The sequence below is a fragment of the Triturus cristatus genome, chromosome 3_1 (assembly GCF_964204655.1).
Source record: "Triturus cristatus chromosome 3_1, aTriCri1.1, whole genome shotgun sequence".
Lineage (NCBI taxonomy): Eukaryota > Metazoa > Chordata > Amphibia > Caudata > Salamandridae > Triturus > Triturus cristatus.
In genome coordinates, this window is record NC_140583.1 from 1,162,012,567 (window position 1) to 1,162,040,484 (window position 27,918).

Genomic DNA, 27,918 nt, shown 5'->3' on the forward strand with positions numbered 1-27,918 from the left:
AGATGTGCAGTCAAAACAGCAGGCAGCTGTAGGACAGGCTGTTCTAAAAACTCTTTTTCAGACCGCTGCAGCTGGCACGGTAGCCGCCGCTAATAGAGGGCACTGCTATACATTCTATGCACAGATATGAATTCAGCAGCCCACATGCCTCGAACTGAATATGCTACTTACCAGTATGCATCTGTTCTTGGCATGTAGGGCTGCTGACATTCATATCGCCCTCCCTCCTCCCCGGCGCCTGTCGCAGCTGCAGCTCTCAGAATTACTGTAAAGCATGGTCATCACTTTCTGTATCTACTCCATCACTGCCACAATAGCGAAAAACAATCTGAGGATGGAGGGGATGCCCATGCGCACTGTAGTCCAGGGGAGGAGTCACCTATCCAAGGATACTTCGAAGACTCTTCCAGGACAACAACGTGCAAACATCCGGACCCAACACTAGGCGGCGATCTATGCACAGATATGAATGTCAGCAGCCCTACATGCCAAGAACAGATGCATACTGGTAAGTAGCATATTCAATATTTGCTGTGCTGAGCCCGAGTTTGTTAAAAACCCACAACTATTATTGATCTGTTATAGATGCCTTTCATTTGTATTCATTTGAGAACAGATGAAGAAGCACCTTTAATTTTTGTTTATCGTTTTTGTGAAGAACTTGAAGAAAGAGCCACCGATCGCAACTCAGATAACTGATAAACTGTTGTATTTATTTGATTCTGAAGAGTGTGCTTGGTTTCAAGCTCTTAATGGTTACACTTTTGTCATGGTGAACTGCTGCCTTTGACTGGGACTGATCCATTTTTGTCCGAGTGTTTTTCTATTCCGACTTGCTCTGTGTCATAGGTGGGGCTTTTGACGGGTAAAGTATAACCGTTTGATCTCTTTTATAGAATGTTCTTCAGGACATGCACCATAATCAATTTTAAGTTATTGTACCTTCCCACACACCCTTCATTCATAATAATTTGTGGCAATACGGTGATTTGCTGCTATGGCAGCTGCCAGCCCCAATGGTACTCCAATTATCACAGAGTGATTGATGCACTTTAACATCACCTGATATGATGCTTTCTTAGAATAGTTCCTGGTGCTCTTTTCTTTTATTACATGTAGGTATTCCATCAGACCTTGATAGATTAATAAAATGTGATTTGATCCATCCCTTCGTAACTAGCTTTTATATGACTGTCTGATGGACTGTCACAGTACTGTCTTGTCACGTCGGCTCCTGATGAGACTTTCTGATAGATTAATATCTAAAGGACCTAAACTCTCAGTGCCTGTAGTGCTCTGATTTGGTATTGTAGAGCGATCTACTATCTCACACCTTACAGGCTATTTTTAGAAAGGTGCTGTGAGATCAACTGTCTCACATCCTTTTTTTAAATTTATTTATTTATTTTATTTTTGTCCTTATTCGCCATCAGATAAATTCGGAGCTTATTCGATTAACTCCTGTGGTCCCCCTCTCAGTTAGCATCAACTGGAGAGCTCTGTATCTTGATGGATATGCTTTACACAGAGCCTCTCTATAACGTTGTTCTGTATCACTTGGGGCGCCTCACAGAAACCGGAGAGATAAAGTAAATTAGTGTAAAGGCTTAATCATTGGACTAATTTCATTTTATTGATCCAGACTGCTTAACCATTTCTCACATGGTCCCCAAAAATCTTTTTTGTTATTTTGATCTTTATCTTTTTCTATTCTGACTCTGTCTAGCTTCATTGTATATAGAGATCACCCAATCCAATACGGTTGGCGAAGTATCTGTGACCCATTTTTTACAGATTTTCCTTCGTGCAAGTAACATCAGATATAAACATAACTGATTTTCCCACCTTGTCAAAGACTCATAATGTGAGAACTATCAAAAAATAACTAAGGTTAAAGTTATGCTTACCTGAGTGTTTGCACCAAAAATACCTTCTATACCTCTTATTTACCTCTGCCTAGAAATGGCTCAGCTTTGGACAAGTTAAAAACATATGGACATCATCCGCCTTGATCTGGAAACATTTTGGACACTTAAGTGATGGACCATTTGAAAATTTAGAGAACTTTAGAGGAGACCAGTACACCATGTGAACACAAAATATATGATTTCTTAAATTTGCAGGTTTCACTGTGGTGTGAAGAATGTCATGAGATACTTGCCTTAAATCTTCGAGGTTGCTGCCCGTCAAGTTCTCTCCCCACAGCTCCGTTGGTAGTTTAAATTCACCCTCTTCTAGTTCGAGCAGTAACCAGTATAGAGTTGCCGCTTCTTTCTTCTGTGCAATTGTTCCCGATAGTGTCGTTTCCAGTTCATTGGACATGCCCACCTCCATCCCGATAGTTTTATGCCAGCTTTTCATTTACCAGTACTTAAATTTCGACAGTCTATTATCTGGAAGTAAGTTAATCTCCACCCAAGATAACAGAGATCCTTCCGGTATCAACTGTTCCCATCGCAGAATTCCAGCCTCGATTAAGGGAGTTGACAATACGTCTCTAATCCATCCTGGTGATCCTGGGGCATTCCAAATGGGTGCGAGAGCACAAAAATAACTAATTTTTAAAGTTTTTTTGATCTTAGCCCAAGTGCTGACTAAACCATTTAGTACTTTCAGGCAGACTTTCTTAAAAAATCTCGGATCTCCATATTTATTTAAGAAACTCTGACTATCTCTTTCCACATCCAGGAGCATCTCCTTGAACATTACACCAATATCTGAGCCATCTGGCAAGTCTATGAGCATTTTGCCTGCCTTCAACGAGAATACCATTGCATACAAAACTAGATCTGGGAGGCATAGCCCTCCTTTGTTTTTTTATCTTCGCAGCTTCTTCCACGATATTCGTCTACCTTTTGAAGCCCAGATAAAGGTATTTAGTTTCGACTGAAGAAAGTTCAAACTATTTTCGTTAAATACCAGCAGGGGTATTTTGTAATTAAAAAAAATATTTTGGGCAACAGCATCATTTTTATTAAGTTAACTATGCCATTGAGAGTCAAAGGTAAGTATGCCCATCCCATTAAGGAGTTGTGTATTTCTTTCCTAACTTTTTGAAGATTTGTTTCTGCAATCTTGTCAATGTTTTGGGTGATTAATATTCCCAAATACCTTATTACTTTTTTTGTTGAATATGCAAAAGCATCCAAATTCCATGCCATACATTCATTTTTGGCTGCATTTATTTCGTATCCCGAAACCCGCCCAAAATGTTGTGCTTCTTTGTATATTAACGGGATAGTAGTATTCAAGTCTGAAGTAAATAGAATTAGATCATCGGCGTATAACGCCACCTTCTTGTCCCAATCTCTGAATTTAAAGGAGGGTATATTTGAGTTTATTCTGTTCTTTTCAGCCAACGGCTCAATATATAAATTAAATAATATTGGAGATAACGGACAACCCTGGCGAGTCCCTCTCTGGATTTTAACTGGGGCAGATAGGTTGCCATTCACTAGAATTCTAGCAGTAGGGACTTTATAAATCAAAGAGATTGACCTGCAATTTTTTTTTCCTAGGTTACTCTCTTTTAATATATATTTTAAATCGGCCCAGTTTATTCTATCAAAAGCCTTTGTGGCATCTATAGTTAATATGGCCAAGGGGATTTTGTATAGAGTTGCTACATCAACTGCTCCAATTAAATTGTAAGTAAGATCTCTTATTCCTCTCCCTTTAACAAAACCTTTTTGATCTCTGTGAAGTAAACTCTCTGCTACTCCATTCAGCCTCTCTGCCAGTGTTTTTGTAAAGATTTTATAATCGATGTTAAGCAGCGAAATAGGCCAATCTGAGTCACATGAGCGTGGTGATTTAGCAGGTTTGAAGATTAACGCTACCGTTGCTTCATTCCATGAGGGTGGTATATCTCCCCCTTCTTCAAAAATATGAGAGCATAATAACAACATAACAGGAACAAGAACTTCTTTTAAACTTAATATTATTCCGCAGGCAGTCTATCTGGGCCTGCGGCTTTCCCAGGTTTACCTGACACTATAGCTTTTCTAATTTCAACACTTGAAATCGGCATGTCCATATTCCGAGATTTATCTTCAGAAATTCTATTTGGGGGTGTCTGACCCAACCAATTTTTTATTTCCCTTTCTTGGACAGTTAAGTCTTCATGGTAGACTTTCTCAAAGTGTAGCTGAAAGGCCTTTTCAGTAGACTCTGGGGTCTTAAGTATATTCCGCGTATCAGCCAAATTTAACTCATTAATAATGCTTTCAGCCAGATCTTCTCTGGTCTTCCACGCCAGAAGCTTCCTGCAGCTCTCCCCGTATTCAAAATGAGATAACATACTGGCTTGCCATTTCTTTTTCAGCCTTGAATCGAGGACAGCTGCCAAGTCTGATTTAAGAGACTCTAACTTTGCTGACATGTCTGCGTCCAAAGGATTACTCTAATGTGTACTGAGGTCTTGCTCTTTTTTCTGTATTTCTCTTTCTATTCCCTCAACCTCTATTTTATATTTTTTATGTCTAGCAGATTGTATAGAGGTTATTAGACCACTTAAATAAGCTTTGTACGCGTCCCAGACCACTTGTATCGAGGCAGTGCCCTGATTAGTTTGAATAAAGGCCTCTGATTCCAATACTAACTTCTCAGTTAGGCTTTCCTCCAAAAGAATAGCCCGCTCTAGTGTCCATCTCCTAGGCCGTGTCATCTATATTTGGGCCATAGTAACCTGCTACTATGAACTTAAACCCATGAGATTTGATTTTGGCTATGGCCCATCTCCCCATCCTATCCACCGTACTGGCCTCTAATGAGATAGCTGAGTTTTTTCCCCATAATTATTGCAACTCCCTTAGTTGGAAGTAGTTGTGTTGTGCAAATCACGTCTTGAATCCACTTCATGGGTTTACATAAGGATTTTAGCTCATTCTCTGAAAGATGTGTCTCCTGTAATATAAGGACCTGTTCCGAAGTGTCTCTTAAGTATTGAAAGATTTTTTGTCTCCTGTAATTTGTTCTTAAACCGTTCAGGTTCCAGGAAAACACCTTTAATCTAAAATTCTGATTCTCTATTGAACCGATCATCTCTCCATTATCATCTCTGAATAAAGCATTCTACTCTGGCAGTTCTGACTTTTTTTTTTAATTTGTTCCCACTGCTCCGCACCCTGTGCTCCTCCCCTTGCCCCTCTCCCCTCTCCTAGTGAAACCTTCCCTGGAGAGCCCTCCTTTTTCCTTTCCATGGCGTCTACTTAGGCCTATGGGACTCCCCTCCTCAGGTCAGGAGCTAAATACTGGTTTACAAACTATTTATGCCCCGATGGAGACACTATTTTTTTTGTTCCTGTTCCCTCTGGCCCCCTTGACATGGATTGTAAGAAATTTTCTGCATCTTCCACTCGTCTAAATACCTGCATTTTCTTATGCATTACCTTCTGCGATGCTGGGAATTTTTTTTTTGATAAACAAGTTTTTATTGGTTTTTAAAGACACAACAAAAGAAACATTGAGCCTGTCGAGCCACCAAGGTACAATCGCACGGCATGAGACCGCACCACCCCCCCCGCCCCCACCCGACGCCCCCCCCCTCCGCCCTCTCCCCCCCAAATCGCATAGTCATAATACATTGTCCAACCATTTCCCCCATACCCTACGATATTTCTTAGGGCAGCCCCTCGCCTGATAGAGAGTCCGTTCCTGTGCCGCACACCAGTCCACACCAGCACTCCATTTGGCCAGGCTAGGCGGCTGTGGGTGCTTCCATGCCGCTGCAATATCTCTTTTCGCCACCATTAATGCTGTCATAAGGAATAGCTTCTCAGCACGTGTGCCATCTAGACCGTCAGTGATGCCCAGAAGGGTGTGTCTAGGGTTGTGTGGCACCACCCAGCCCAAGACCTTCGTGAAGTCGGCTTCTATGCCCCTCCAGTAGCCCCCTAAGTCGGCCGGGTCAAAACCGCAGCGGGGGCAAGCTGCGTCAACGGAGAGGCCCGCACGGTGCAGACGCACCGGTGTGAGGTAGGCAGTATGAAGATAGTAAACTTGAATAAGCCTCAGTTTGGCGGAGGCCGTCACCAGCCTGGGGGCCATAAGGGCATCCCGCCAGTCGACCTCATCCAGGGGGCCCACCCATTCCTCCCACCTTCCCTTCAAGCCTTCCTGGGCCATGGGGGTATTGTTAATAAGAGAACGATGTATTTGGGATATACCCCCCCTCCCTAGGTTACCCAGCAGGACCTGAGCCTCCGGGGGGCTGTGGTCCGGCAGCCGAACGTCCAGAGGGGTGTAGGCGCGTATGGCGTGTCGCAGCTGGAGGTACTTATAAAATTGAGATGAGTAAAGGGAGAAGCGCGCCTGCAGTTCGAGTATGAGCACATGCGTCCCACCCGCCAGACATCCCCCAGCTGGGAGATGCCGAGCAGGTCCCATGATCTAAAACCGTCCAGGTCCGCAACGTCCCGCAGCCATGTCCCATGCCAGAGGGGAGTGGCACGAGTCAGCCTCCCGGTCCACCGGGTATGGCGAAGCGCCGCTCGCCAGGCCAGGAAGATCGCTTTGGTGATGTCTGGGCAGGAGGCGGGGATGGGAGCGCCATACAGGCGGTCCAGAATGCAGGAGAAACCCAAGTCTTCTAATTCCACCCTGTAGGCCGGGTCGGACCATCCCCCTCCAAACCAATCATGAATGACTAGGAGGCGAGTGGCCAAATAGTAGAGGTAAAGATTGGTCATACCGAGCCCTCCATCAAAGGTGGGCAGGCGACATGTCGACAGGGCCAGACGCGGTCTCCCACCACCCCAGAGAAATCTAGTCGCCAACCCATCCAGCTCGCGGAACCAAGGCCTCGGGAAAGACACGGGAGTATTCTGTTATACATAAAGGAACCGGGGGAGAATCATCATTTTGTAGAGTGCCACCCTCCCCAGCGGGTTGAGCGGGAGCGATTGCCATCGTGCCAGGTCTACCTTGGCTTTCTTAACCAGGGGGGTCAGGTTAAGAGCCCAGCTCAGGTCCGGGAGAAGGGAGACCCAAATACCCAGGTACTTGAAGGACAACCGACGGAGGGGAATATTGTCCTGCCAATCAAAGCATTCCCGGGAGGGGTGTAGAGGCACAAGGACCGATTTTTGCGGGTTTAAATAGAGGCCAGATGCGCGGCAAAAGCGGCCCAAGATATGGAGTGCACGGGGACACGAGCGCGCCGGATCGCTAAGGTACAACAAAACGTCGTCTGCGTAGAGGGCTATTCTGTCTGGCTCAAGACCCGGCCACTCCCAGCCCCGAAGGAGAGGATCCGCTCGGATCAGGCCAGCAAGGGGTTCCATTGCGAGAGCAAGCAGGAGGGGTGACAGTGGGCACCACTGCCGTGTTCCCCGGCCGATCAGAAACGGCCTCGACAGCGCCCCATTAACCAACACTCTGGCGCGGGGGCGCGCGTAAAGACCCGCACCATTTCAACAAACTTGGGGCAGAAACCCATGTGGGTCAGGACCTCAAATAGGTAGGGACACCCAACCGAGTCGAAGGCTTTCTCGAAATCGGCAAGTAGGAGAGTGAGATATGGAGATATGCGATGGCGATGAGCCAGGGCCACGTGAAGGCGACGAAGACAGTGGCGAGTGCCTCGGTCCGGCATGAAGCCGCATTGGTCCGGATGCACCAAGCATGACAGAAAGGGCCGGAGCCTCTGGGCCAGGACTGCCGCGTAAAGTTTGATATCAGTATTAATAAGAGAGATCGGCCGGTATGCCGACCTATCACAAGAAGGCGGCGTAGACTTAGGCAGGACCACAATCGTGGCCATGTCGGCTTCCGGAGGGAAGGAGCCGTTCTTGACCGCCTCAGCATAGAGGGCACCCAACCGTGGGACCAGAAGGTCCTTATAGGTGGCATGAAACTCCTGGGGGAAGCCGTCCGGTCCCGGGGTCTTCCCCGCGGACGTGCGCCCTATCGCGTCCCCAATCTCCTCAGGAGAAATAGGCACCTCCAGACTCTCCCAGTCACTTGACCGAAGACAAGGAAGCCGTAGATTACTAGCGGCAAGCAGTGAGGCCAAGGATAAGTCTGACGCCCGGGCCCGGTACAGCTGCGAGTAATACTGGGCGAAGGCGTCTGTAGCCAGCCGATGCAGCAGCGCACCATTCTTATCACCCCGCCCGTATACCCTCGCCAGCGAGGATTGCCAGAGGAGTTTAGCCGCATCGAGCGACCGTTGACGAATCTCCTCCCGCAAAAGCCGCAGTTGCCGGGCCTCGGCCGGGTCACCGACCTCAGAGAGAGATTGTTCCAGTCGTAGTGCCCGGGCCTCGCAGACAGTGAGTCGCTGGAGTTGAGTCTGGCGGTGCCGCACCACCAGTGCTTTGGCAGCCCCCCTGATGGTGGCCTTAGAAGCCTCCCAAAGGGTACCCGCCGAGGAGATCGACCCGTCGTCGCCAAAATACTGCGTCAGTGCGGACCCCACCTCCCTACAGAGCTTCTTATCCTGGAGAAACCAGGCGTTGAAGCGCCATATCTGGCGGGCCCCACGGGGCGGGGGGCCCAGACCCAGTAGGACTGGAGAATGATCGGATATCCCCCTGGGAAGGATGCGGACATCCTGGATGCCTGCACAGTCGGTGGAGGGGACAAAGATCGCATCAATTCGTGCATGAGTGTGATGGGCGGCCGAGGTGTGAGTGTATTGCCGCGCGCGTGGGTGCCAGATACGCCACGCATCGCATAAGCCCTAAGCCTCCGCCACACTCACCAGCTGCTTTGCCCGCGCGGCGCGGGGCGCCGAAACCGGACCGGAGGAGTCGAGCTGTGGAGCAGAGACAGCTTTGAAGTCCCCTCCCAAAACAATAGCGCCCGGCGAGAGAGATGCCAACAAAGATGCGACGTGGGATAAGGCCTGGGACAACCCGGTGGGCGGCGCGTAGAGTGACAGGAGATTGAGCGGCCGACCCTCCAGCGTGCCGCAGACGGCGATCCCCATCCCGAGGGGGTCATAATTCACCCGGGTAAAGACAAAAGGGAGGGAGCGGCGCAACAGGACGGCGACCCCCCGTGATCCGCGAGAGAATTCCGAGTGCCATACCCGGTCGTACCCATATCGCGCCAAAAAGGGACAGTTCTCGCCAAGCAGGTGGGTTTCTTGAAGCAGGAGCACGTCGGCCTCCGCGCGCTGGGCATACTTAAGGACTGCAGTGCACTTGAGTCTATCCAATAAGCCGTTCACGTTCACGTTCCAGGACAGGACGCGCACTTGAGCCTTGGAGGTGAGGTCACCCATGGGAGTGATGGGAACAGAGCGCGCTAGGAACGAAGTGGCCAGGGGATGCCAGGACGACGGATCCCACGCTAGGGGAGGCCAGTGGGCAGCGCTGGAGAGCGAGCGGCGGCGGAGCCTGTGCGGGTGACTGCATGGAGAGGTGTGGCGACGCGCGGAGTGTGGTGCAGCATAAGAGGCTCAAAGGAAAACAGACCCAACCCAAACAAAACAGTCTCCCAAGGAGGAACAACCAACAATTCTCCAACCCCAACCCCCCACCCCCCACCCTACACTTCAAGAACGGAAGCATCTGTCGCCCTAACTGACCCAACAATTACAAGAACCCAAGCCTAAATACTCGGGTGTAAAGAGCGTGGTGGACCCCTCCTGAAGCATGGATTCCAGTGTCGCGCCCTAGGTTGTTGCGGGAAAGCTTAAGATGGCAAAGCCCCTCCCATCCCGCCCCCGGACAGGGCCGCCGCCTCCCCCTGTGGATGCATGAAGCAGACAGTAAGTTACATAGCAGGACTGCGGGAGAGGTCGGACAGGTCAATCTGTACGTTGAGGGGAGTTTGAGACCCGCCTGGTCAGGGTGACAAGCGGCGCCGGGGCCCCCCAGCCGCATGAGATGATGTGCCAGAGGAGGCCGAGGAGTCCCTCACTTGTCTCTCAGAGGTGCTCGCAGACCGGGTCTGAGACATCGCCGCGCCTCGGCGCAGTCGGGATTGTGTGCGCTTCCTGCGCCGTGGTCGTCGGGATCCAGCTGCATCGCGGCCCCGGGGCACAGCAGTGGACGACACCCCGGCGGGCTGGCACAGAGGCCTTTCCTCAGTGAGCCAGGTCCAGGCTGCCCTGGGGGTATCAAAGAACAGCGTCTTGTCCTGGAAAACGACACGAAGGCGGGCCGGGAATTGGAGCTGGTATTGAAGGCCCAGGGAGCGTAGCTTTTGCTTCACCTCCGTGTAGGAGCGGCGTTGCTCTTGGACCTCCCGGGTGTAGTCCGGGAAGATCATAATGGTGTGGTTATTGAAAGTCAAGGGGCCACGCACCCGCGCCTCCCGCAGGATAGCGTCTCTGTCCCTAAAGTTGAGGATCCTAAGGATAAAGGGGCGCGGGGGGGGCTCCCACTGAAGGTTTGGCCGCCAATGACCGGTGTGCCCTTTCCACCACGAACCAGGTCGACAGACCGGTCGCCGGCATCCAGGACTTAAACCACGTCCCGAGGAAGTCATCAGCTCGGCCAGACTCGACCCCCTCCGGAAAGCCCACCAGGCGAAGGTTATTGCGACGGGCGCGATTTTCGGCATCCTCTGCCCGCCTGTGCAGTTCTTTGGAGTGGGTTGTGAGCTCCCGGACCTGGTCCTGTAGTAGGCGAATGTCGTCCTCTGCCGTGGAGATCCGGGATTCCGCTTCCGTAATGCGAGCCGTGGCGTTGCGGAGATCCTGCCGCAGGAGCGCAACATCGACCTTCACCTCCCCAACCATCCCCTCCAGGGATGTGCGGGAGGCATCAATGGCTTGAAGGATGACGGCCAAGTCTTTGTTCGGGGCCGGACCCCCCCCCCCCCCCCCCTCCCCCCCCCCGCCCGCGCCCGGCGGGTCCGAGTTTGCGAACTGGTCAATCCTCGTCTGGTGGGACGCGGTCGGTGGTCTGGAGCCTTTTTCCTTGTTCATGGTGGACCCAGGGAGCACGGGCCGGGCACGAGAGTGGGCGCAGTGGACCAGCAGGCGGCTCCCACTCGCCAAACGAAGCAGCCCCCTGCACTAGGCCAAAGGAGGAGGAGATCGAGGAGAAGGGGAAGGGGAAGGGCAAAGGCGCTTCTTGTCCCCAACGCTGGATCCGTGCCGAGCCGCCTTCACCACGTCTTGAGCTTCGCGCTACAGTCCGCGCCCGCGATGGCCCTCCGTCGGTGTACAGCGCGCAGGCCAATGAGGCGCCGTCTATCACCCCAGCTCACCGGCTCGACCAAGTCACCAGGGAGCGCCGCTTCCACATCGTTCCGGAGCCCCCCCCCCCCCCCAGCTCCGGGGGCCAGGGACAGCGCCGGGGAAGACAATCAAGGAGCGGTAGGGGGGGGGCCCTCCCCGCCGTCAATGGCTCTCGGATAATGGTGCAGGGCAGGGGAGATCCAGCACAGCCGCTCACACAGGTCGGCGCCGCGGGCGCCAAGTGTACGTCCCCGCCCCAAGTGCAGCGGCTGTCCGCAGGGTCCGGGAGGGCCGGACCACCCCGACAGGAGTCTGCCAGGATAAATTGGCAGGGGGGCCAGGAGGAGCCGTCCCTCGCAGGCAGCGCGGGCCCAGGCGCCGGGAAAGAGTGGGCGCAGGCAGCGGTAGGGTCGGGGCCGGCCCCTCAGTCAGACCCGTTCAGCGCGGGCCGATCTGCCCACCGAGTAGGGCCTCTCCACCCCCGGGGGGCACTCGCCATCCGCCGTATCACCCCCCCCCCCCCCCCCAGCTCGCCTAAGGTCCAGAACCAGCGCGGGTCCGTTCCGCAATGCCTCCGGTCCCGGGGCAGCCGCTGGCAGTCTTACGGCCTTCGCCCACACCACCTCCGGGAGCACCCAGACAGGAATCCACCAGGATAGGTCAGCAGGGGGGCCAGGAGGAGCCGCCCCTCTCAGGCAGCGCCGGCCCAGGCGCCGGGAAAGAGCGTGCGCAGGCAGCGGTAAGGTCGGGGCCGGCCCCTCAGTCAGACACGTTCAGTTCAGTTCGGGCCGATCTGCCCGCCGAGCAGGGCCTCTCCACCACCGGGGGGGGGGGGGGGGGGGCGCTCGCCATCCGTCGCACCCCCCAGCTCACCTAAGGTCTAGTACCAGCGCGGGTCCGGTCCGCCAGTCCTCCGGTCCCGGGTCAGCCGTTGGCGGTCTTGCGGCCCTCGCCCCTCGTGGCGCGCCGGGGGCACTCGTAGCAGACACTGCCGTCCAGGGAACCGGTTGGGCGCGTCCCCGCCACCGGTGCGGCCCATGGGCCGTCTAGCGCGGCTCCAGCGGCACCGAAACGGCTTAAAGTCGCTCCGGGGGCAGGGCAGCGGCTCCCCTACACTCGCCGGTAATCAGTTCAGACCTAGGACAGCCACCGCGGATGTGGTGCGGATGCGAGGGGCCCAGCATCCAGGAGCCTCACTCCATTGCGGCCATCTTGGCTAGCGCCACCTAGCGCTCCGCGATGCTGGGAATTTTAGTTGAGGTGTTGCCCCCAATGTTTTTAGAGGATCAAGTAGTTTTCCCAGCTCCCATTGCCTAGAAGCTGTCATTGCAGAAAGTGCTGATCGTATTTGGAAAGCTACATCTTATGCAAATAGAGAATTTAATTTAAGAGCTTTGTTGAGAATTTCATCTTTTAAACTGCATGTTAAAAAATGCACTAAGATTTTTCTGGGTCTCGTTTTGTTGTTGTTGAGGCTTAAAGGGTCTCTGTGTAGTCTTTGTATATTGGCCATAAGTGCCTCTTCTGAGCATTCAATACCAGTGGCCTGTTTTATTAACTTTACTACAAACTCTTTAGTTTGCTCCCCTCCACCCCTTCCGGGACCTTGAGTAAGCGGATGTTGTTCCTTCTCTTTGAATTCTCTAAAGACTCTAGTTTAGTTTATCTTTCATCTCCAGCCCTTTCTCTTTCAGTGTAGCTATGTCTTGTGTTATCTTCTGTCTGAGTTGCTAATTCAGCTACAGTGAATTCAAGTGCCGCAGTCCTAACAGCAAGTGAGTCTAACTTAACTTCTAGTTTTTCACATGAGTTTTTAATATCCATTTGGTTCCTTTCCGAAACCAGAAATCTACCTCTCACTTCCTCAGCTAGTGCTTGTAGTGAGTCCTTAGTAGTGGCTTCGGCCTACCCTCGCAGCGCATCAGGCTCCTCTAAGGTGTCCCTGGTGATTTCAGCCTGGATTTTTAGTTGAGAATGTCTGCGGTTCAACTGCCTTTCCAGGACTGCCTTGGACTCCCTGTTCCTATGTTCCTTATGTTTTATCTACTTTGTCCGTCATTTCTGAACACTGTAAGGTATTTTCTTCCTGCAATCCTCCTTTGTCCCTAAGTAGATGAAACATATTAGATGTGGAAATGCTGTTTAAGGAGCTTAAAGACTCCTTAAACTGAACACTGTAAGGTATTTTCTTCCTGCAATCCTCCTTTGTCCATAAGTATATGAAACATATTAGATGTGGAAATGCTGTTTAAGGAGCTTAAAGACTCACTGGAGTCATACGTAGAGGTCTCAGATACTGGTTTTAATATTAGTGTGGTAGGAGCAATTTAAAAATAATTTCTTAAAGAAGGCGTTAATTTGGGGGTCTGTTGAAACTGTGGTATACTGTTTTTTTTTTTTTGCAAGGCACCCTTTTTTTGCAAACCCCTGAATCTTTTTTTATTTAATTTTTGTGGTGGGGGCTTCTTTAGACTTTTGGGTTGCTCTGCCCCTCAATTTTGTATATCTTCACTATCGTGTGAGCCCACCATATGTGAACTCAACTTTGAACTTCTTAAAGAATATCTGGACTGTATCCACCCTGTATCCGGTAGCCTACAATCAAGGTTTTCTCCAGTGACGCTCTGCTCCTCTGTCTTTCCTCTCCTTCTCACCCGAGAGGTCTCATACAGACTTTCCTCTCTCCTTAGCCTCCTCCTGCTGCAGCTGCAGCTGCCGCGGCCGATTTCCGTTCAGGCTCTGGGACAAACTCTGGGGTTGTAATTCCTCCAACGCCGTGGCTCTGCTGGTTCTGTCACTGCCTTCGCATCTCCCGCTCTGGAAGCTCTGGAAGAGGAGCCTTGCCACGGCTTTCCGTCCGTGGCGCAGCTTGTTAGTTGCGCGGACCACAGCGGTTCCCAGCCTACATGAAGGTCCTGTGGCTTCTCCAAACACCTCCGCTGCGGACTCCCTGAAACGCTTACAACCTCTGATTCCGCCACCTTGCGCCGAGTCCCCGCGCAGTCTATACCACGTTGCCGCCAGGCATTTAGAACAACCACGTCAGGAGGCATGCAAAATCATACAGGTAACACGAATATCGTTATGAATGAAAATTAAGCAAATAATACACGGTATTGAGCATACTGGATATTTCACTTTAGTCCATGCTTTCTGGGGGTCATTAAATCTTCATTTGTCTCAGAGTGTATAATTTAGCCCATTTTTTGCTCCTGGCCTGCGGGACCCTCCCTGACCCGCTACTCGCCGGCCGCCATGTTCTCCATCAACCTGTTTCCAACTGTCTCACATCCTGCAGTACCATCAGTACAGGCCTGCACTTTAAAAGGTGCTTTGAAAACAATATAGACAGTGAAGCCTTTTGCCAGTACAACTCTACTGTTCTCAGTAAAGAATGCTACCTGTTAAAGAAAGTATATGCTATAAATTGTAGTATTTTAGTTAAAATGCAAAAACACGTGGCCTTAAAGCAAGTAAAAGCAACAATCTAATCTGTTCAAGAAAATATTTTCGATACCACGACACATACCACAAGCAAATTTCAGGCTGGAGCTCGGATTGTAAAAAAAACAGATTCCAGCAAGACAAGGTGCCCTTAAAAATTCTACTGGAGAATGAGGGCAGCAGAGGCAAACTTCCTCGCCCACCATTGCTGGCTAGAAATCGTAATACAATCCGGACTAAAGAACTCCAGTCTCTTGTATCTCTACAATTAGGTGAGGCATGGCACACAATACCTGCCTACTCTGAATTCAAACTAATAAAGCTATTACTCTGCGATCATCAATAAGAGACAGAGCAGCCCTGGTGCACAACAGTCACGCGTGGGAGGTGATGCCAACATAAAAAGCTTTAAAACCTCAACAATATCTGCAGGAACATTTCTCATAATTAAAAAAGCACAACTTGATGTTACTGAGGACGAGAGTTTATCCACCTAAAGATCTCACACCAAAATGGCAACAGACTTGGCCCGCCCAGGAGGCTACCTTTGCGGACACAGTAGTGAATCGTTACTTCTCCTACAATGTATATGCCCATCACTTTTATCTCTTCGGAAACATCTGTTACGACCGACATTGAGGCAACAGTAAATAAGAACATGCAGATCCGCCGTAATAAAATCATTAGGAGGATCAACAGTCCAGATAGCATGTAAGGCAGTGAAGTTTGAGTTTAGCAGCGAAGGAACTAGAAATAGGAGAAAGATGAATCCAGTTCCTCTACTATGGGCATTTTGCTTTCCCAGGCTCACTGCTCACTTAAGATAAAGTCTAGGAAAAGCAACAAGACTTGTAAAGAGGTATTTTCAACTAACTAGTTGGTTTTAGCCACAAAAAGAGGTAGTACGCTGCACTAAGACTGCAGTCATACAAGACAAAAGGACTGAAATGCAAACACACAAAAGGTATTTCTGCCCTCGCTAGTTACAGATCAGCAAAAAGAAATGTAGAATGGCCTACTCCGCAAACAGAAAGCTCCCAGCCTAATAAGCGGTCTCCTAAACCAAAGACAGAACTCACATAGAAACATAGACTTTTAATGCACAAGCTCTTTGTCTAGCTCAAAAACACTCTGATGCTAGTCATAAGGTAGCTGCACTAGCACTTTATTTTTATGTCTGTAATGGTTTAACCCGACAGTTTTAATTATTTCATGATGTTCCGATCATGTGTGCAAGGCTCAATTTGCATGGATTACATGGTCTACCTGCTGATCTAGGCAGGTCGCCTTAGGCTCCTAGTAATTTGATGTACCATGTAGTTCGACTTGTTAAGCTAATAACACCGTAATTACATATTTGAAATTAACACAACTGTTTAATGATTTTAAGTACATCACTGGTTACACTGTATTCTGCTTTTATGATTTTAAATGAAATCGAATCAAGCGTATTTGAGACCGTTGATTAGAATCGCTTCTTTTTTCCACAGGGCATGACATTATTCACATACCAGCCAAGGAAGAGCCTAGTTGTATGAATCATGGGAACAATACAAAAGAAGAAAGCATAGTCAGTCCTCCAGGTGAGCATAAGGGTTCAGCTGGATAGAGTCAGAAGAGGTACAAAGTGATTTTAGTAGAACACACATCTAGAGCATTTCTTCCAGTGGCGTGTGGCACATCAACAAACTAGAGGCTGATTTTTATTTTTCTGTGGGTCGTGTTACAGTTTTCGAACCTTTGTTATAGAGCATTTGTCTCACACGGAGGCTACTTCCTTAAAACAGTTATGACATGGGCAAACCCCAATGTGAAGTACTACTTCTTCTGCCATTATTTTTTAACAGACTGTGCAACATGCAGCAAAGCCCAATGTGGAGCCTGCGGGTAACCTGTTGCACTCGGCACCACAATGTTGCTGAACATATAATCCATATGTCTGTGGATTATTATGTTGCTGCTGCTCTAAGCAATCTTTTATCTCAAGATGGAGGACAGTTAGGGAACTTTTCTGGTTGGCACTCTCTGCAGCTGACAATTGTCCCTATGAGGATTGGCTGGCAAAAGCACAAAGGACCAGTGTGCCAGGATCTGAGGCATTACGGCTGGACTATATAGTCTGCTAACTCCTCTGAAGGGCAACTGCTTGTTTCCTGTTGATGTTGCCATCGTAGCCGAGAACAGCAGACATCTAATGGCTGCTGAGAAGCAGTACGTGAGGGTAGAAGATGCGGCATAAACTGGAGTCCTCGGCTCCTCCAGTACTTGCACTGAACCTTTCAGTCGGCCTCTGTCCTGCCAGTGCCTATTCCTTCTCATGCCGGTTCCGAATGAGAGTCCATTAACACCACAAAGTGGCTGACCAAAGTCAAGTCTCTAAAGCCAATAAGTAAGGGCCCTGCTAGTCACGATCAGTAAACACAATGCACAGTGCTAACTTGTGCAAAAGGAGACATACTAGAAGCTTAGCGGAAAACGTCAAAGCTTATTTGTAAGGGATTATTGAAAACTGCTAGAGCGTGCTTCTATGACATTATGGATTGTTTATTAGCTACATAAAAGTGGGCTAACTGGACATTATGGAACTAGCAAAGACTACAATGTTAGCACTATGTAAGCATGCAAAATGAACTAATGGAGAATTATGGGAAAATGCAAAGCGATAGCTCTGGAATTTGGGAAGACGGCAAAAGGTACTAGCTGGAAAATTATAGACTTTCACAACCGGTGCTAATCATAGCATAATGGAAACTTTCAAAATGTTTACTAAGACAAACGGAAATTCCACATGCATTATGTTTCACCCTGTTCATTTTTTTATTTTGGACCTCTTCAACTATGAATTTTGCTTGTGAGAAACCGATGTGCTAAAATATTGTGCGCTAGTCTCCTAGGGCTAATCCTGCTTCGGTAGGTCTGGCATAGCTGACAGTCAGATCCTGCCAGGATCTCAGGCAGTTACAAGGAAATAATACCGAAGTAAAAGCTACCACTTGTAAGGCGACAATGAATGTGCAGCAATACCTGCCGACTAGATATGGCTGTGGGGTGAGTGTCTGAAAAGGTTCAGCGCTCCGTCCATCATCTCCTTGTGTTTTCTTTTTTCGCCCTAAGTTGGCAGGGTATGCCCAGACGTGGGTCCCTTGCTCAGTTTGCCACTGAATGCAAGTTAGCCTGGTTGATGAGGGGTGTTACCTGAAACTGGTCCCAGGATGCTTGTTTCGGGTCCAGGGAAGACCTGGCTTGGCAGCTCGGGCTGGACTGTTCCCATGAGGCAAAGGGTCGAGACTGTTTTGCATATGGCTGGGTCTGAACTGGGGTGGCGAAGTGAGCTAAAGAACGGTGATGGATTCAATCCAGATCTGTGACGGGTGAGTGTCTGAAAAGTTTCAGCACTCCGTCCATCATCTCCTTGTGTTTGCTTTTTTCGCCCAAGTTGGCAGGGTATGGCCAGACGTGTGGCCCTTGCTCACTTTGCCACTGGATTCAAGTTAGCCCGGCTTATGAGGGGTGTTACCCAAAATCGGACCCAGGATGCTTGTTTAAAATATTGTGCGCTAGTCTCATAGGGCTAATCCTGCTTCGGTAGGTCTGGCATAGCTGACAGTCAGATCCTGCCAGGATCTCAGGCAGTTACAGGGAAATAATACAGAAGTAAATCTACCACTTGTAAGGCGACAATGAATGTGCAGCAAAACCTGCCGACTAGAAATGGCTGTGGGGTGAGTGTCTGAAAAGGTTCAGCGCTCCGTCCATCATCTCCTTGTGTTTTCTTTTTTCGCCCTAAGTTGGCAGGGTATGCCCAGACGTGGGTCCCTTGCTCAGTTTAACACTGAATGCAAGTTAGCCTGGTTGATGAGGGGTGTTACCTGGATGCTTGTTTCGGGTCCAGGGATGACCTGGCTTGGCAGCTCGGGCTGGATTGTTCCCATGAGGCAAAGGGTTGAGACTGTTTTGCATATGGCTGGGTCTGAACTGGGGTGGCGAAGTGAGCTAAAGAACGGTGATGGACTCAATCCAGATCTGTGACGGGGGTGAGTGTCTGAAAAGTTTCAGCGCTCCGTCCATCATCTCCTTGTGTTTGCTTTTTTCGCCCAAGTTGGCAGGGTATGGGCAGACGTGGCTCCCTTGCTCACTTTGCCACTGGATTCAAGCAAGCCGGGCTGATGAGGAGTGTTACCCGAAACCGGTCCCAGGATGTTTGTTTCAGGTCCAGGGAAGACCTGGCTTGGCAGCTCGGTCTGGACTGTTCCCATGAGGAACAGGGTCAAGACTGATTTGCATATGGCTGGGTCTGAACTGGGATGGCGAAGTGAGCTAACGAACAATGATGGATTCAACCCAGATCTGAGACTGGGGTGAGTGTCTGAAAAGTTTCAGCGCTCTGTCCATCATCTCCTTGTGTTTGCTTTGTTCGCCCTAAGTTGGCACGGTATGGCCAGAAATGGGGCCCTTGCTCACTTTGCCAATGGATTCAAGCTAGCCTGGCTGATGAGGGGTGTTATCATCACAGCCCAAAAATAATCTAGTGCAGGGAAATGTTATCACATAAGGTGATTACTGGCAAGATCCTAAATTCTCCAAATTGGCAATAGGCGCAATGCAATAAAAATATTTCAGAACTAAAGAGTTATGAAAACGTTGTAAGGAGAAAGCACATGTAGAAACGTGATGTGCACATTGTCAGGGTCACCTTTACAGAGGGTTTGAACATAATACACTTGACTGCACAATGACAGACAGGAATCCATTGATGTCAGAAAAATCGTCCATGTTTTCTGAAGGCACTAGCCAAAGCAGGAATTGTATGTTTTTGCTGTTAAACGCACTTATAGATAATTGTTTCTCTGAGCGATGCTTATCATAGATTCCTCATCTTTGAATGTTCTTCTCAGGTGTCAGACTGGATCTGTAAACTTTTCCCCAACAGCAGCCGACTGGGCAGGGCTTAATTTTCCATCACTCGACTGCTGGGCCTAAACAGGCAGGCATCTTTGAATTCCTGTGCATGTTCGGGCGAGCCAATACCACAAATCGTTGTCAACGTGTTGCTTCCTTGTCCTTTTATGTATTTCCCTACAGACCTACAGTGCCAGCCTCACAATGAAGGACTGTTGTTTTGCCGGATGCAGTAGGTTGTTTTTTCTTCCCTTTTACTTGGTTGCTTATACTCATGCCAGCTAATAATTTGTTGGTCACAACATATCCTCAATTTACTTGACTACTATTATATTTGCTCAAATCTTCCACACACAGTGAAATCACTTCATATTTTCGGTACAGAGGACACACATCCTCCTGCGTTTGAGAGCAATCCTACGCTGGCCTGTGTAGTTTTTTTAAAATAGTTTCTATCATTTTTGTCATATTTCCCCTCTGAGCTCAACAATCATGCAGGCTCACTGATGGCTTTCCCTAGTAATGATCTGAGACCCCAGTGTTGTTTTGTGAGACTCAGGGTGCGCCCAAAGTGCAGACATCTTTCAAAGAGTTACTGTTGCCCTTTCTAAACTGGCTTTCTGAGAGTATTGGTAGGAGGAGCGGGAGTTATAGTCAAAAGATTGATCTTTTACTCTTTAAAGGGCGATGCTTATAGGTCTTCCCTGTTTAGAATTTCTACCAGTCTCCCATAATCATGGCTTTTTTTAACCAAATTTGTGGAACTTATGTAGATGGTGTATACACTTCTGTTTGTGACGCTCGAGTCTCAAGGCGGTCTTCATGTTTGACAGCGCACAATGGTATCAATTTCGCATATACAGTGTGTAGCAACCTAAAACGGTAGAGGACTTTGTGTGAGGGTGTCCAGGTCTCGACTGACCTCATAGCCTGTTCTTCTGCATTTCTTTATTTTTTACCACTATGCACATTAATATAGTACTTGCAACAAATCTGCTTTTTCTGCATGGTCACTTTAGATTGTTTAACTTTTTTCTTGGCCCAGTATTTGCTGGCTTTAGGCTTCTGTGTACTTTACCTCTTCTAAACAGAAGTAAAGTGTCTGTGCCTGTCCTCTAAAATGTGCTCTACATTTGAACTCCCTATATTTGACCTGATTAACTTGCCTGTAACTCCATTGTAGATGGTGCCAAAAGTGCACCTATGGTATGGACTGTTCAATGTCATATGTGAGCTGCTGTGTATATATACCACCCACAAACATATATGTATGTCAGGAGCACCACTGTGCTCTGGCTAGGCAGCAGCTTACACTGTACACACATGGCAAGAGAAAATGCCTTTGTCATGTAGGAATGTGTGACTGTAGATACATATGCTGTGCATGCTCCTGCCATCTTGTGCATGCTCCTGCCATCTTGTGTTGATCCCTCATGTGTACAAGTTGTTTTTCTTCCAAGTAGTCTTATCAAGTCACGTGGTAGTGTGACTCCCCCTCCTATTGGTAGTGTCCATGGTCATTGTCTCCATTATTAGACAGTTTTCTGTTACCAAGCTCCGGATCAACACCATCGAGGTGTTCACTTTAGTTCCTTTGACTTCGACCCTCCAGGAGGGTGTCTTGCCCTTCATGGCATTCCCTGTTTGTTTGCTCTTTGATGACTGTTCCTCACTTATGACCGAATGGATGCCTTACTGCTACTGTTCTTGGTGTCGCACAAAATACCCTGGGGCGATCTCCATCGGGTCTTCAACCTCTGCTTATCCTCGAAGCATGACGAGGCAGCCTATGACACCTACAGCTCCTTCCAGTCGAAGAAGACCCTTCGAGACCTTTAAACTCATCACTTGGAAATGTTATGTACAAGTGCAGATGACTCCATAAACATCTTCGGCACTGAGGAACTTTAGGGGAACACCAGCCAGAGTAGTTGGCAGCCGAGAAGGAAGCCTTCTTACCTGATGTAAGATCCGGCTCCATCTCGGAGATCGAAGACCGCCTGCCCGCTCAACTGGTCGTGAGTACCATCCCTCCTCCTCTTTCCCCTCGAACCCGTTTGCACTCCGAGCAGGCCTCCCACCCCGGGCTAGTGCAGCCACGCTCTAGGCTCAGAAGCAGGCTTTCAGGCCGCAGCTGCCTTCGGGCTATGGTCAGCACCCATCTTCCACTTAACACCTCATGCCCAGCTGAGGCTCGGCACTGAAGAAGATTCTGTATTCAACACACTAGGTGCTGAGCGCCTTCACCCTGGCTCTGAAATTCCCTTCGCAGACAAAACCTTCAGCATTTAAATACCTTTCGACGCCGACGACCTATACGCTGGCCCAGAAGCCCTCGCCACTAAAGCCAGCAATGTCCATCGGCTCCATGGAACCTGTTCTCCAAAAGCTGCAGGACTAACTTGATACACACTGCACATCATGGACTGATTCTCGCCCAGCCACTGAATCCTTCCACACAGGCATCCAAGAGACTAATCATCTTCGAGGGGGCTCTCAAGCCTCTGCCACCACCCAAGCAGAGGTAGCAGCACAACAAGGCTACTAGCTGTCTTCCACAGTCTAACCCACCTGTCCCCTCCCTACCTTCTCCCCTGCCTCAGCCCTCACTTCCCCCACTTTCTCTCTAAACTGACCTCTTCCTTTACAAAGTTCAGGGCTTACCACTCACTGACTTTGAGGATCAACACATAGGGGATTTGTTAGAACAGGGGGTCTCTAGTTGGCAGAGGTCGGTACCTTTGACCAAATAAGGACCTTTGCTTCTAAGTCATGGAAAAGGGATTACACGACTGGATAACCCCTGCTCACCCCCTTGGTAGCTTGGCACGGGCAGACAGGCTTATCTCAGAGGCAGTGTGTTAAGCATTTGTAAACACATACAGTAATACAGTGAAAACACTACAGATAGACACCACACAGGTTTTATAAAAATAAGTATTCTTTATATAGACTTAACACAAGACCACAAACGACAAAAATCCACAATACTGTACTGAAAATTGACTTAAAGATGGTAGAATTAGTTTAGTTCAAGTTGTTGGTAAATGCAACACAGTTCTCACAAAAGTACCTGGATGCGTAACTCAAAATAAACAAAAGGCTTACATTGTTGGAGATGCGTTGGTTCCTTGCTTCGGGGGAGATGATGCATCGCACCTCAGTGCTTGTGCAGAGTAGGGGATGTGTCTTGATCCTTACCGGAGAGGAGGTGATGCGTAGATTCTCGTGCTGCAGCCCGGTTGCGATGTTTCAAGATGGCACCTCGATGCGATTAGATGGCGCCCTTGATGAGACGACGTTGAGACGATGCAACACGCCCTGGCAGCCTTGCGGCGACTCTTTACTTTGGAGCCGCGACAGGCCCTGTGACACGTTTCTCTGATGATGCAACGGGGACCCTTACGGTTGCGACGCTCTTCTCCGGTGATGCGACAGCAGACAGCTGTGACGAAGACACGCTTCTGGGAGTTGCGGCACGCTTCTTTGGCGATGCGCTGACTACAGCTGCGGCGGCGACACGCTTCTTCTCGTTGCGTCACGCTTCCAGCTCCAAGCAACACGCACGCTTCTGCAGATAGAATTCCCAGCAAGGAAATTCAGAGGGGAGCTGGTGGTGAAGTCTGTTGTCCCTGAGACTTCAGCAGGAGGCAAGCACAAGTTCAAGCCCTTGGAGAAATATTCTGCAAGATGATGAAAGTTCTGTAAAAGTTCCTTCTCCTCTCCTGATCGCAATGAAGACACCACTGCAGGCTAACCCAACAACACAGCACACTGGCAGGGGGGGCAGTCGAACTCCTACAGCTTCCTTTGGTTCTTCTCCTTGGCAGAGGTGTGTCTTGTTGTTCCAGAAGTGATCTAAAGTCTTGGGGTTTGGGTCCCCATATTTATACTACTTTTCTCTTTGTTCTCTGAAGGCAGAGAGGCCTTTGCCTAGTCCAAACCAGTTCTGGTCAGTCCTGGAGCACTTTGTTTACCTGACTCCTTCTTTCCTTTCAGAGTGCAGGGTAGAGACATCAGACACACCACAAGAGGTGGAGCCAGCATTGTGGAGGGAAGGCACAGCCCTATTCAGGTCCCAGGTGCAACTCCTCCCACCCATCTACATGCAGATCTCTCTATTCAGCCCTGTGCTGACTCACCCTCTCCCCTGTAATCCCCAGCCCCTGTCATTAACAGAACCAGACACACAATACACAACCTAGCAGAGGCAGGCTTGGACAGTTAAGCAAGAAAATACCTACTTTCTAAAAGTGGTATTTTTGAAACACAGAATGTTAAAACCAACTTCACTAAAAGATGTATTTTATCATTCTGAGTTCAGGCATGCCAAATTCGAATTTCTACCATGTTCCCTGAGTCAGTTAGGATTATAAGATGTAATAATCAAACTGCCCATTCTAGCCTATGGGGAACAGGTAGCCTTGCAATAGTGAAAAAGGAAAATGGCTGTAATTCACTATTAGGACATGCAACACACACCAGGACATGTCCTACCTTATACTTACAATGCACCCTGCCCTTGGACCTACCATAGGGAAGGTTTATGTACTGGCAAGTGGGTGCACTTGGTCAGTCAGCATGGCAGTACCAGACTGCACATAGGCTCTGCAATGGCAGACCTGAGACACCCTTTACAAGCTGCTTCTGTGGGTGGCACAACCAGTGCTGCAAGCCCACCAGCAGCATTTGATTTACAAGCCCTGGGCACACATGGTGCACTGTACTAGTCCTGTCCTGAAGCCTTTGTCGCCTGATCTTTACCGGGGGACTCTTCCCAGCTCCTTGGCCAGGGGGTTGGTTTCCACACCATCCTAGGTAACTATAATTTTGTGAATGTGCAGATGTACTTTTCTCTCTGCAGCATTCAGCAAATCTCCGTCTGCATCTGCATCTCAGACTAAACTAACTAGCTAAGGCTACCTCAATTATACCTTTCTATATTCATGTACCTCCCATTTATGTTTCAATATTGTAAAAATACTAACTGATTGGACAGGCAAGGGGGGGAAGATCATCACACCATTCTAATATGTCAATCTTAGGCTATTACTCCGTTGTTCATTAGTCCAACCCCTTTATTATTGTTATTCAAAAACTTTATTCCCACCCGTATTTACATCTTATTAGAAACAAATGTTTAAAATGTCGTGAACATCTATTCAACCAGAGGTTTACAGTGCTGGTTCCCATGGTATTTATCTTTTCTGTCCTTGGACCACTTTCAAGGGTATCGTCACTCTTCCAGCTCAGTTTCATCAGGCATGTGCGGGGGTCACATGACTAACAGACTTTGGATTCATTCAAGAGGCCCAAATTACGCACTATTAAGAGTGTCAGAAAAACAAATGTTCATTCCAAAAATAAATGGTTTCAATGTTAACCACCTACCTCTACTCTAACCCCCTTTAATCAATATTGCTTGCCCCACGTTATCATTAGTAACATAGCTAGATTTAGTTCCAGCTAAGCAGATGCGAAGCATGTTGACAGGCGTCGGCGCTAATGCGCACCCCTGCTGGGCATATGACGTAACTAGCTTAGGTTGTTACGTGTGCAGGGACTTCAATTCCCTTAATTCCTAGGAACCTAGCGGAAGCCCTTCCTGTGACTGCTATAAGAGCTTCAACGGATTAAGGCCAGGTGCTTGTCAATCTCTGATTGCCTCGCATCTGGCGAGTATCCTAGAACTCGCGGAGATCGTTAGATTGCATCGCCGTGCTGGAGCGCGGCTCAGCATCACAGACTCACACGCGTCGCTGATCGTGTGAAAAGTGCTCGAGTGCGCGTCTAAGACACTCAACTTCTTTTCCCCGCGGCGGAGAAGGATTCCCGGGAGCCTTGACCCGACGGCACCGCACTGAAGTGCTGACCTACGTCTCAGAGCATTGCGCTGGAGAACGCAGCGATGTAAGCGTACACGCACATAGCTGCCTAGAGGACACCTATCTCGGCATCTCCTGAGGGTAAGCTCATTATTCGATTACCGCCGAGACCCAGTATTCATTTACGCTTGGATCCGCATGAAAGGCTCAGAGAGCGACACTGACTTATAAAGATTAATATTGTTTGCCGCGCCATCACAGTTTCCTAACGCTTAAAAGGCTCGGAGAGCGACCCCAGTGGATCCTACCCTGCTGCCAAGAGCACAGAGAACTTGTGTGAGAACACTCATTGAGATAAGTACCTGTTCATGGGGCAACAGGCACATTGGGAATACCAGGGCTAATTATTTTTGTTTGGGCTGCAACATAAAGGGACATTTGTCATACACATGATAGTGTTCACTGCTTTAACCCTATCTCTATATATGTGTTTATACGCAGCGTATATATATGAATAGAGAGGATACTACAACGTGGTATGTTCTTCCTCTTCCTGCAGTGACATGGGGTTAGACAGCCTGAGTGAAGCTACCAACTCTAGGCCAGCCTTTCGGAGGGAGTCGTGCAGCCACATCTTTTCTTCCCATTCCCTGTTTTCTTTTCCCTTTTCCCCGGTGGTGGAGTTACCTGTTGGGCTGTATTTGGTTGCTCTTAGGCGAGTCCATCGTGGGGATAGGGTAACCAAGCTACAGAGATCGCTCCTGCTGTATCCGGCTTGTAAGATTGGTGAGTAACCTGTCTGTACCCTGACACATGTGAGCTTTCAAGCAGCCATTTTATGGTTTAAATGTTTTTATTGAAAATCAGCTGAAAGAACATCAGCTCAAAGAACATGCGGCAAATCTCAATTGCATATTACAATGATATATCTACCATCTGGGCCAGTGTCGTTCTTCTTTTAACCTAAGCGTGCTTTAGCCGGATAATCATTTAATCAAACACCACTTTCAAACAGATACCCGCCCCTCCCAATAAAGGCCCCTCCAAGCAGCCATTTTAATAGCTTCTGCTCATGCGCGAGAAATTCCCACCAAGCGATAGCTCGTCATACTGCGTAGATGCAGTTGACGCATGTGCAATAAAGATTTCCCATTAGAGGCCATTTTAGAATTTCGCTCGAGTTACTTATATTAGTAAACACATACATAAGCGTTGCAGTCTTTTACTTTCATTGCGGTGCGTATTCGTTTTACACAATACGGAGTTAATACAATGTTAATAATTAAACAAGAGGATTGCTTCCGAGCAAGTCTCTTTTCTACGAGTCCTTGCTCCATCAAGTGTTTGGCTGCTCATTCTCTCTTCCCTTGTCATGCATGCAGCCTTATGCCGCAGTTCACAGTGATGCTGGATTCTGGCACCGCTATGCCTGTGCCTGGAAGCCCAAATAACACGCAGCTCTTTCCAAGTTTGGCTGCTGAGAAATGGGAACTAACAGTGGCAATCTTCCTGCATCTTATTCTGCATTCTTCGTGCACGCATTTCGGTTGTTTTTAGAGTGGAATTAGAAGCATCTCAGGATGAGTTTCTTAGTAGAGTGAGAAGTTCAGATGCTTTATCTAAATCAAAATGAACGTATTCTGCACGTGATATAATTGTTGTTAGTCCATGATCAATATTTGGCCTTTTTTTGCCTTCAGTTATTATTATTGCCTGTTAACTTTCCCTCTTTTCTAATACCGCCTTGTGTGGAGTGGGTATTCTCCATCTCCCACCCCTCGCTTTCTCCCTTGACTTCCTCTTTTTCATCCCCTATCATATTTCTCGAGTGTGGGCTTCTCCTTCCTTTCTTTCTGCGGACTTGAGAGTAAGGTCTTATTGGATAGAAGTGCTTTAGTATGGTATAAAGTCTGATGTGCCTTTGCCCGAGTTATGAAGGAAGGAGCGTGATGCTTTTGCTATTTTTGATGCTACAATTTTGGTGTTAAAGAAGTTAATATACTACCATTCCATCTGGCCCTTTGGGGACACCTGAAGGATTTTGACAGCTCCATGCAATGCTGTCCTAGCCTTTCTGATAGTTACATTATCTTGTGTAATTTGACTGTCTAGTTCCAATGTTACAAGCTACAGAATTTGTAGAACCCAAACCATGTCTAGATATGTTTACTTTAGTTCATTGTTTATATCATCCTTGCCGTAGCAGTAAGTGCAGAATACATAAATGACACAGGCCATATTTCTCTTCCTTGGTATCAACACACCCTCTCAAAAAGCTTGCAGTTTAGATACAAGTCCAAAATTCTGACTGCTTACAATGTATGGACAGTCAGTCTGTTGGAATCCCTGCTCAGCCTGCCACTCCCCATGCTCTCGTCTGACCTGGGGCCCCTCTTCATAAGTTGTTCTGCTTCATCTCACTTCAGGCCTGAGGCGGTAAGAGCATCCTACAGCCACCAGTCCCATCCCAGACGGAACCCTCAGTATGGACCTCCCCTCTCATGTACCATCCTAGCAGGCCGAGGTGCCAGCTCTGCAGTTCCTTGCTTAGGTCCAGTGCGCTTTCGCTTACTGCTGAAGGCTGTCATTCTAATTCGCCCTCGTTGATCCTAC

At 48.6% G+C, this 27,918-nt stretch overlaps 1 protein-coding gene across 3 annotated transcripts in view; it reads left to right on the forward strand.

The window, feature by feature from the left end:
• The window catches only part of LOC146861711 (uncharacterized), a 539,257-nt gene that overhangs the window by 291,672 nt on the left and 219,667 nt on the right, over positions 1-27,918 (forward strand). For 2 of the 3 annotated variants that reach the window (XM_085646062.1, XM_085646063.1), the window contains exon 7: positions 16,072-16,164. The exons of the other annotated variant lie outside the window; for it this stretch is intronic. In XM_085646062.1, coding sequence (XP_085502188.1) covers positions 16,072-16,164 — 93 coding nt within the window. The remainder of the gene's footprint in view (positions 1-16,071; positions 16,165-27,918) is intronic. 3 annotated transcript variants of the gene reach the window in all.